This window comes from Canis lupus, chromosome 20 (assembly GCF_011100685.1).
Source record: "Canis lupus familiaris isolate Mischka breed German Shepherd chromosome 20, alternate assembly UU_Cfam_GSD_1.0, whole genome shotgun sequence".
Lineage (NCBI taxonomy): Eukaryota > Metazoa > Chordata > Mammalia > Carnivora > Canidae > Canis > Canis lupus.
Window position 1 is genome coordinate 38,250,851 of NC_049241.1, and position 10,814 is coordinate 38,261,664.

Here is a 10,814-nt window from a genome sequence, read left to right on the forward strand (position 1 = left end):
TTGGAGCAGACCTGATCAGTTCTTTATTGGGAAGGGGATGCAGTCTGTAATCCGACATATCTGTGACCCCAGAGAGATCTCAAGTTCAAGTCCCAGATGGGTTGCCGTGAGGTCATAGCTGCCATGGAAAAAGCCACGGGTGTGGCAATTATGCCAGCGCCAATACACCTGGATGATACGGACCGCGTGGAGCAAATGGCAGTAACGAAGGCGAATGTGCCACATACGGACCAAGGACTGCAGCTTGACCACTGCCCATTCTTGCTGTGAATAAAACTCTAGGGCTGCTCGTTTTCTCTTCTCCAGCAGCTTTGCCAGCATCACCTTCCACCAGTGCTGAATCATACACGCTCTGAGTGCTGCGTGCAGTAATGTCCTGCGCACCAGAGTGCCCCGCCACCAGGCCTGGATCTTTATGGCTTTCTGCTCTCGGTCAGGGAGCTTCTTTTTCTTTCGGGAGAGAGGTTACAAAGATAAAGAAATGATTCTCACGGAACGTTCCCCACCCACCTCAGCTCCAGGGCAGGCCAAGAAGAGCTTCCTCAGAAGGTCAGGAGCACTGGGCAGGGAGCCAGTAGACCAGATAGGTGTCCTACCCCTGCCCCTCTCTGCTTAATGGACCTGGTCGCATCACATTGTCCCCTGCATCTCAGGGTCCTCATCTATAAAATGGAGCATTCTGGCACTAGCTATCACACCATTACATGGACCTGGGTGGCCTGTCTGGAACAAGCTCACCATGTACCATGTTCCACCTGGGCCTGGCCACCTACCTGGGCTTGCATATTCCTTCCCTTCCACCCCTCCTGGAGGCTGGAGAAGTGGCATCCTTTGTTTGCCTTTCCTGCTTGACTCCCGCTCAACCCCACAACCTGCTGTGTCCTTCCGTCAAGTCACAGTATTAGAAGTTTCCCTGCTCCACGCAGTATGGAGTCCTCATTTACTTCTCATTTTCACTTCTTTTGATTCTCACATCTTAAACTTCAGTTAGCATGCATATGCACACATGCACTCACACACACACACACGCACACGCGCGCGCGCGCGCGCGCGCACACACACACACACACACACACACACACAGTTCTATACTCAGTTTTCCCTGTCCATGGCAATGCCTTCCCCAAACACAGCCTCACCACTCCACTCCCTAGCTCAGCATGGTCTGATTCCCACTTGCCAGGGGTTCCCCTCCCTACAACCAACTCTGTGCCTCAATCACCTACCTTTCTCTGACCAAGAAGGAACTAGGAGGAGAGGAGAACCAAGGATGAGTTGGATCCCTATTCATTCCAGCCAGTCTGGATAGGGCATTCATCTTGTTTGGCCTGGGACATTCTCGGTTTATGCTTATTGCTCCTGAGGAATCATTCATAGCACTAATTTTGCTCACAAATGGAACCTGGTTCAGATGCCAGATTCCAGGATCATGCCATGTTATGGGGCCCAGAGTCAGAGATGTTGTGAATAAGAGTCCCCCTCAACCTGAGGGCCTCCATTAACCTACCTTAGTTAGAGGGGGTGGAGTTGGAAGTAGAGGCTCTTCTTTCTTCGTCTCTTTCTCTTTCTTTGTCTTTTTTTCTGTCTTTTCTTTCTTTTTGTCTTTGTCTTTCTCTTTCTTTTTTTCTTTTTCTTTGTCTTTGTGTTTCCCTTTCTTCTCTTCCTCTTTCAGTGCTGTGGTTTCATCAGGATCCTTCTTAATGATTTCATCCTTGTGTAATCAGAGTTTAGAAAGGAAAGATATCAGTAAATGATTTCTGTACAACTGTGTGCCAAATCCACCACATGCTCCTGCCTTGCCCAAAGACCCTAGATATAGTACTCACATCATCAGTTAACTGTGAAATCCATGTTCCTCTGCCTGCAATTTTGGGTGGCTCTCTTACACATCACTGAGTGCCCATGACTTGGATGTAGATGGTTCAAATCCCCACAGATCTGCAAACCCCTAAGTTACCCATAGTTAAGAGCTTAATTGTCCTATCACTTTGGATCTGTACTCTTCTTTGAGATCCATACAATTTGTTGCACATGTACCAGTAGTTTGTTCCTTTGTATTGCTGAGTAGTAGATGTACTACAGTTGATTAACCAGTCATCCATTTGGGTTATGTTCACCCTTTTTTTGTGATTATCATACTATGAAATTTTTAAAAAAGATTTTATTTATTTATGTGAGACAGAGAGAGGAAGGCAGAGACAGAGGGAGAAGCAGGTTCCTCATGAAGCAGGGAGACCAATACAGGACTCGATCTCAGGATCCTGGGATCATGACCTGAGCCGAAGGTAGACGCTTAACCAAATGAGCCACCTAGGCACCCCCTACTATGAAATTTTTGTAGAAGTTTTTATATTTTCAGTTTTGTTGGATACATACCTAAGAGTGGAATGCTGGGTCTTATGGTAATTCTATATTTAACTCTTGAGAGACCAACAAACTGTTTCCACATCAGCTATTCCATTTTACATTTCCGAGTGCAATGTCTGTAAGATCCAGTTTCTCCAACCCTACTATCTTCTATATTGCAGAAATTATCATATTGCAGAGATACAGATGACTGCATTTGCTGATGGACTGATGTGAATAGGGATGGATAGAGATAACTGAAAGGGAGGATTCATAAAGGAATTTGAATCAAATAGATTTGGTGAATGGTAAAGGCACAAGGAGAAGAAATTTTTGGATAGAATCATGAAGTCGAGGGGTGCCTGTGTGGCTCAGTTGGTTGAGCATCTGCCTTTGGCTCAGGTTATGATCTCGGGGTCCTGGGATTGAGCCATACATTGGGCTCCCTGCTTGGCAGGGAGTCCACTTCTCCCTTTCCCTCTGACCCTCCTCCCTGCTTGTGCTCTCTGTCTTAAATAAACAAATAAAATCTAAAAAAAAAAAGAATCATGAAGTTGGGGAGTGGGAATCCTGTTTCTGCCATGTTCTGTTTGAAAAAAACTATTAGAGATCAAAGCAAGATGTTAAGTAGGAAGCTATACCTTGGATATGGAACTCAAAGAAGGTATCAGGCATAGTGATGTACCTTTGAGTGTCATCAGGATATAACAGATGCTTAAGACCATGTGACTGGATGATGTTATCTGGGGATACACATTAAGAGGAAATAAAAGAAGTTTTAAGACTGAGCATCTCATAGGTCAGAGGCTCATCAATGAAGCTATTGCTAAGATTAAGAAAAAGCAATCAATACTCTTGACCAGTGTAGTTTCTGTGCAGGTAGGGGGAAGGGTAGCAAAACTGGAGTGACTTTAGGAGATGCTGTATGTGGATGGAAATGATACGGTGAAAAGGTAGAAACTGATTTAGAGAAAAAAATGAAATCACAGTATGACATCATTGCCTGGCAAGAGGTGAGAGTGGGCAAAAGAATTGGTCTATAATGGACTGGAGATTTAAAAAAAAAAAGGTACTTCCTTACAGGCAGCTTGAAAAGCAATAATCTCTGATGCAATTATAGGACTGGGTGATTCAGGTAGGATGGAAGTGAAAATCACTGGAGGTGAGAGGCAGGGGGCTTTGGAGTGTCATCCAGACAACGTTGAAGGTACTAACCATGATATCACACTTAGGGTGGCAGTGATAGCAGTGAGAGCCCTATTTGTGTTTTGGCACCCTGGAGAAGCTGGTCCTAAGGATGGAGGCCGAGCCGAGTTTCCTTAAGATCATAATGTATGCTATTTCCCAAAGAAAACAGTATCCAAATTAGCACAAAACTTGCAAAACCTCGTGCCCAGTCACCACTAAGGCCAGCGTCCCGAGCATTCTCTGGGCTGTACTCCTCCCAAGAGAGCCAACCAAATGTCTTACTTCAAAATAGAGAGCCAGTGAGTGCAAGCCCCAGCTGGCCCGCAACAGCAGGCTGTCAGAGCATGGATTCAGAGGCAACTCTCATAAGTGGAGGTCCCCAGAGTTTTTGGGAATATAAAGCCGCCCTCCTTACCACCCAGACAATTGGAAGTTCAGGAGACAAGAATGGTGCCAGGGCAGTGGAATGGGAGACTTGGCTCTGGATGTGTGAGGACAACCTCAAGTGGCAGTTTCTGATTTGGATAGTCAGGGGCGTATGGCCACTGTCAGTCCAAAACAGGGGTCATACGCACTAAGGAATGGGAGTGAGGGTGGGATATCTGTCTTTCCCTACATAGAAGAGGGACGGCAGGTTCTTGGGGTCTTTGTGGTATGGGAGTCACTGAGACACACAAAACCTGGTCAGACATTTATTGGGGCAGTGGAGCCAGTTCTCCACCCTATAGTACTTAGACTGATAGGATTTCAATGTGGAACTCGGGTAGGTTGGGAACGACTTCGTATTGTTCCTGTAGACTATCACTGGTGCGGAAGGTCTGGAAGGCGAAGCAGCCTTCTGGGGCCTGGAGGATGCAGAGAGTGTTGCACATGCGGCAGTAACGTCGATGGCACTGCCACATGCGAACCCAGGACTGGAGCTTGACTGCCGCCTCCTCTTGGATTACATAGATCTTCAACAGGTCCTGCCGCCACTTCAGAACCCGCCTCCACAGGACTGTTCTCCACCAGATCTGAATCATCCAGGCCCTGAGGGCAGCCACCAGCAGGGTGCGACGCACCAGCGTGCCGCGCCACCAGGCCTGGATCTTCCCAGCCGCCTTGGCTCTTGCTCTGCGGCGTTTTTCATGAAGCCGCTAACCAAGCAAAGCAGAGGACACCATGTGAATTTGTCACAGACAATCACAGTCTGGTGCCTGCCACGAAGGAGCTCTGATCTTCTCTCTTAACAACCAGCCTTTCCCCCTGGTGGTTCTGAGGACCCAGGAGTCCAGGGTGGGGTTTTGCCTCTACTATCTTGTCTGTGGCCACAGACACATGGGCTCATCCTCTGAGTCCTGGGTCCTCATCTACAAAATGGGGAAATCCTTGCCCTCTGGTCTTCACAAGTTCGTGGAAATCAATGGAAACACCTTCTGATCCAGAAGACTTGGCGTGGGCGTGAGGAGCCAAAGGGTGCTCCGAGGATGAACCTCTGCAATTATGGCCTGTGTCTCAGCACACATCCCAGCCTGTGATGTTGCCTCCTGATGCTTCACAGCGTGCCATGACCCCTTGAGGCCTTGCCCTTACCTCATTTCTTTTGATTTCCACCACTACCTCTCAGCTACCCCCCATATCCTGCTTATCCTGGGCCACTCCTTCTCCAGCTCTGAGGTGCCCACTGCTATGCCCCAACTTCCAGGGACCTGTTCACATCCCAATTCCTCACCTCTCTGCTGTCTCTCCATACTTAACACAGCTCACTCAGAGGAGGGAGGGGATTTATGGGGACAGGAGAGCAACACTGAGTTGACTCCTCAGCTGTGGGACCAGAGATGGATCCTTCCAAGGACTTTGTGGTGGACAATCAGTGATCTCTGGTTGTCTCGTGCTCCTGGGCCCCACCTACCTTCAGTTTCTCTTTCTCTTGTGCATCCTTATCTGGACCAGACTTCTGCAGTCAGAATAGAGGGAGAAAGCATGAGTGAGGGCCAGCTTCTGTGCCAAGTCCTCACAGCCCTACCTCCCCATTCTTTCCGACTCCTTTGAAGTCATCTGGTGCTTCCTTCTGCCCTGGGCCAGCTCCCCACCCCCAGGGAAAGGGTGTCTGTCTTACACAGCATTTACTGCCCATTGTTTGGGGCAGTGTTTCTGGTGTTCACACCCCCTCTGGTTGCTGCTCCATTGGCCCTGGCAGAGGCAGGAAGGGTAGGAGAGGAGGAGTTAGCCATGATGTCACAAGGGCAACTATGACCCAAGGGCCCGGTAGCCTTCTACAGGCTCAAAGTTGTTGGATACTGAGGAAACATCTGCCCACTTCCCTCTTTCCAAGGGTGGACAAATGGCCTTGGTGAAACCACAGCCCTTGTGAATCTGTCCTGTTCCAAGGATGATCTCTACTCAGCCCACCCACAGGACCCTCCCGTTGTCAGCCCCTGAGGAGGACAGCTTACACAGCACAGAGGAAGGCGTACGGGCTCATTCTGCTCCCTGTATCCTGCCTTCTCTGCCACCATACCCTTCCTCAGTGTGTGGGGAAGTCTTTTTAATGACCATCGCTGGGAGTATGGAGGGTGAGCCAAGGAAGGGTCAGGATGGAGGTACCTCAGTCAATTTCTACTTCCTCCAGCTGCTGTAACCTCCTGTCCTCCTGGAGCTGTTTGGTCCCTAGCAGACCAATAGATGTTTCTTAAAACAAAACAAGCCCTTCCAATTCTGTGTCTGAAACTTAGCAGGCTGGAGGAATTTTCCAAACATGAGTCATGATGTAAGAGAGTGTCCCCCAATATAGTCTCCTCTGGTGGTAGCAATGGTCCTATTTTAAAGGGTCACTTAGTTATTCAGGCTTGCTTCCAAGACCAGCTGCCTCTGGCTGTCCCCACTCCCATCTCTCAGCCATGTTCACTTCTCTTAACCGACCCTAGATAGCACTCCCTCCAGACCTCAGTAACATGCTGACATGGTCTCTGTCATTTCAAGGTATCAGCTCCCCACCAAAAAAGATAGGATGTGGCTTTCTGCTCCATCCCAGACAACCCCACTCTTTCTCCCTGCGTCATCTCAGTTAGGTCACTTGCAGTTTAGGTCCCCCCTCACAGTATTTATATTATTGTGACTCTGTGAGTTCCACTGACCACTGTGCTACAGAGCACAACTCTGCTTCCCTATCCTTTCCTGCACAACTTCACAAAACGCTTTTTATCATGAAAACGTTTCAATATATACAAGATTTAACAACAGATCATGAACTCCCCGTGTACTCATGACCCAGCATAACCTGTTCTCCTCTCTGCTCCGCTGCTGAGTCACTCCAGCGGTTCTCTACAGCAGACAGTCCTGTGAGAGGAGCATCTTCCTGCATCTCTGTACAGCCACGGAAGGCTTTCTCCTGGGGACACACACTAGTGTGACTTGCTGAGTCGTGGGACAGGTGGCTCCTCCACGCTACTATGTGCTGACAGATTCCTCTCCACAGTGGCAGTACCAGTCCAACCTCTGTCAATCACCTCCTAATTTCTGCCAAACTGAAGGAGGTGAACTGATGTCACCTTGTTGTTTTAATTTACATTTCTCTGACTAGGTATTCGTGCAGAGCATGAGCTTCGGGGTGGGTAACTTGGCTCCAATCTGGACACAGACGTTTTCTGGCTGTGTGAACTGGAGCAACTCTTTCAGTGGTGTCTGTTTCCTCCTGGGCAAAGTGGAGAGAACGATACAGTGCCTCCTTTAAAGAAATGTTGTGGAAATCCACACAGGTAGCATCTTAGGAATGACACTTGGCCCTAGTACGGCCGTGTCTTTCAGCTCTCAGGGTTATCTCATCTTGGCCTTCTGACACCTCTGTGTAGTTGCCTGATCTAGTCCTTGGCCTTTTTTCCCACTGGAATCCCATCATCCTCTTGTATAACTTCTGTGGACAACCCTTTGCTGGATGGAAATGTTGCAAATATCTTCTCCCACACGATCATCTCCCTGGTGACTTTTTTCACATTCCCATCAACACCTGTCTTATTAATTTTCACCATTCTCACCAGTGTGAAGTGGTATCTCATTGTGGTTATTTATTTATTTATTTATTAACAATAAATTTATTTTTTATTGGTGTTCAATTTGCCAACATACAGAATAACACCCAGTGCTCATCCAGTCAAGTGCCCCCCTCAGTGCCCGCCACCCAGTCACCTCCACCCCCCGCCCTTCTGCCCTTCCACCACCCCTAGTTCATTTTGGTTTTGATTTGTATTTCCCTGATGCCAAGTGATACGGAGCATTTTTTCATGGCCATATGTATCATACATATGTTGGCCATATGTATGTCTTCTTTGGTGAAATTTCTGTTCATGTCTTTTGCCCATTTCATGATTGGATTGTCTAGAAGAATGGAACTAGACCATTCTCTTACACCATACACAAAGATAAACTCAAAATGGATGAAAGATCTACAGGTGAAACAAGAATCAATCTATGAAGGCAAGGGAAACAAAAGCAAAAATGAACTATTGGGACTTAATCAAGATAAAAAGCTTCTACACAGCAAAAGAAACAGTCAACAAAATTAAAAGACAACCTATAGAATGGGAGAAGATATTTGCAAATGACATATCAGATAAAGGGTTAGTAGCCAAGATCAATAAAGAACTTATTAAACTCAACACCCAAAAAACAAACAACCCAGTCAAGAAATGGGCAGAAGACATGATATGGTCTCTTTCATTTCAAGGCATCATCTCCCCACCAAAAAAGACATACAAACACATGGCCAACAGACACATGAAAACAGGTTCAACATCACTTGGCATCAAGGAAATACAAATCAAAACCACAATAATATAGTACCTTGCACCAGTCAGAATGGCTAAAATTAACAATTCAGGAAGCAACATATGTTGATGAGCAAGGGGGACACTCTTATACTGTTGATGGGAATGCAAGCTGGTGCAGCCACTCTGGAAAGCAGTATGGAGGTTCCTCAAAAAGTTAAAGAGAGAACCACCCTATGACCCAGCAATTGCACTACTGGATATTTACCCCAAAGATACGGGATGCAGTGAAACGCCAGGACACCTGCACCCCAGTGTTTATAGCAGCAATGTCCACAATAGCCAAACTTCAGAAGGAATCTCGGTGTCCATTGAAAGATGAATGGACAAAGAAGATGTGGTCTATATATACAATGGAATATTACTCAGCCATTAGAAACAACGAATACCCACCATTTGCTTTGACGTGGATGGAACTGGAGGGTATTATGCTGAGTGAAGTAAGTCAATCAGAGAAGGACAATCATTATATGGTTTCACTCATATGGGGAATATAAGAGATAGTGAAAGGGATTATAGGGGAAAGGAAAGAAAATGAGTGGGAAAAATTAGGGTGACAAAAAACATGAGAGACTCCTAACTCTGGGAAATGAACAAAGGGTAGTGGAAGGGGAGGCAGGTGGGGGCATGGGGTGACTGAGTGATGGGCACTAAGGGGGGCACTTGATGGGATGAGCGCTGGGTGTTATATGTTGGCAAATCGAACTCCAATATATATATATTGTGTGTGTGTGTGTGTGTGTATATGTGTGTGTGTGTGTATAAAAACACCCAAGAAACAATCAAATAAAAATCTTTAAAAAATAAAAAATAACTTCTACCTTTCAATTTTCTCAATTTAATACTTATAGAAATCCTACTAGTCAAATCATAGATTGATCTTCTGATTTTCCAATATTTTCTATACAATTTTATTTTATTAAAAAGATTTTATTTATTTGAGCAAAAGCAAGCACATGAGTGGGGGAGGAGCAGAGAGACAGATACAAGCAGACTCTGTGCTTAGCACAGAGCCTGATGTGGGACTCGATCTCACAAACTTGAGATTATGACCTGAGCTGAAATCAAGAGTTAGACACTTAATCAACTGAGCTACCAAGGCTCCCCTACACTATTTTCTAACTGTCTTTTTATTATACTTTTTGGGAAGATTTTCTCCATTTTTAAGAGTCTTAACTTTAAAGAGCTCTTTCTTGTCCTGGGACTATTCTCCTTTTATAGCACACTATTCTTGTTTCATTGATTCATCATCTCTTGTTAGGAATATTAGTTATGATTGTTAGTTTGGTTTTAAACCTTTTTCTTTTGTTGCCAATATTGTCTCTATTTCTTTTAAGACCCCTTTTATTCTGTTTTTCTTTTTATCTCAGTCTCTCATGTTAATGATGCTTGGTTGTCTATTCATGTGTATGAACATGGCACTAGAATGCCAAAGGGAAGCTCAGCACGCAGGGTGGGGCTTATTAACTGGTGTCCCTCAGTATAGGTTAATAAGGCAGAGTTGGATTTTGTCTCAATGGGGGACCCTAAATATAGGCATTTATTTGTTTTATTCTTTGGAGCTTATGGTAGATTGCTTTAGTGGACCTGTATTCATACTTTTTCCTATGGAACTTTGTACTTTCTTCCCATAAGGAGATATCATGTGCCTTGAGTTTGGCAGTGCAATATGCTTTGGTCAGGAGAATAAGGTGGAATGATGACATGCAAATTTGGGCTTGGCTTTGAAAGTCTTTGCCAATTTATGTTTGTTCTTTTACACTTCTGCCATTGCCAACAAGGAAGTGCTCAGGTAGCCACCTGGTATGAGGAGAAGGATGAGAAACATGTGGAACAGACTTCCCTAACCAAGTGATCCTACCTAAATACAGCCTAGGTCAACATTCTTACTCTTGCATGCCATTGAGGCTTATGGCAGTCTGTTATGCAGCATTTGTGTAGCAATAATTAACTGATGCCCCAGAAAGGAATCCCAGAACCTCAAGCCAAAGAGTAGAATAAAACTTGACTGCAAGCCTTCAGGAAGGTGAGTTGGCACAGAGGGCTGGAGGCTTCACTTTCAATTAATCCCTCCATTTTGGTACGGTGCTTCACCTTTGCCTTCAGCCATGACTGAAATCTCTGCATCTAGATGCTCTCTGGTTCAAGTATGCAGAACTATTGTCCAACCGTACACATGAAGGAGGAAAATGGGGTGAAAGGGAAATACAACAAATCATTATTTAAATTTTTATTCCTCATTTTAGATTCTTAGTAGTTTGTGTCTCAATTGTTATTATTACAGTCTTGTGGTATATTTTAATGTAACTAATTGTACTACCTTATAGTCTCTTTTTTCAAAGTTGCCTTGACTAATTTTGGACACTTATTCAATGTGATTTTTTTTGTATTGGTTTGTCAAGTTCTTAAAGACAAAATTTTTATTTTTATTTTTTTATTATTAAAAAAATTTTTTTAATTTATTTATGATAGGCACGC

The 10,814-nt window shown here is 45.1% G+C and overlaps 1 protein-coding gene across 2 annotated transcripts; it reads right to left on the reverse strand.

Annotated features, from left to right (window-relative positions):
* On the reverse strand, positions 1 to 5,846 carry IQCF3 (IQ motif containing F3). Of its 2 annotated transcripts, XM_038566293.1 has the most exons (4): positions 5,633 to 5,789; positions 5,426 to 5,470; positions 1,508 to 1,711; positions 1 to 450 (listed from the first exon to the last, which is right to left on the reverse strand). In XM_038566293.1, exons 1-4 carry the CDS (start codon positions 5,648 to 5,650, stop codon positions 16 to 18), a joined length of 702 nt encoding a protein of 233 aa, XP_038422221.1. In that variant the 5' UTR covers positions 5,651 to 5,789; the 3' UTR covers positions 1 to 15. The 2 variants fall into 2 exon arrangements, with proteins under 2 accessions (XP_038422221.1, XP_038422222.1); XM_038566294.1 differs by lacking the exons at positions 1 to 450; positions 1,508 to 1,711 and adding an exon at positions 4,214 to 4,670 and having other exon boundaries at positions 5,633 to 5,846.
* Positions 5,847 to 10,814: the final 4,968 nt, after the last annotated feature.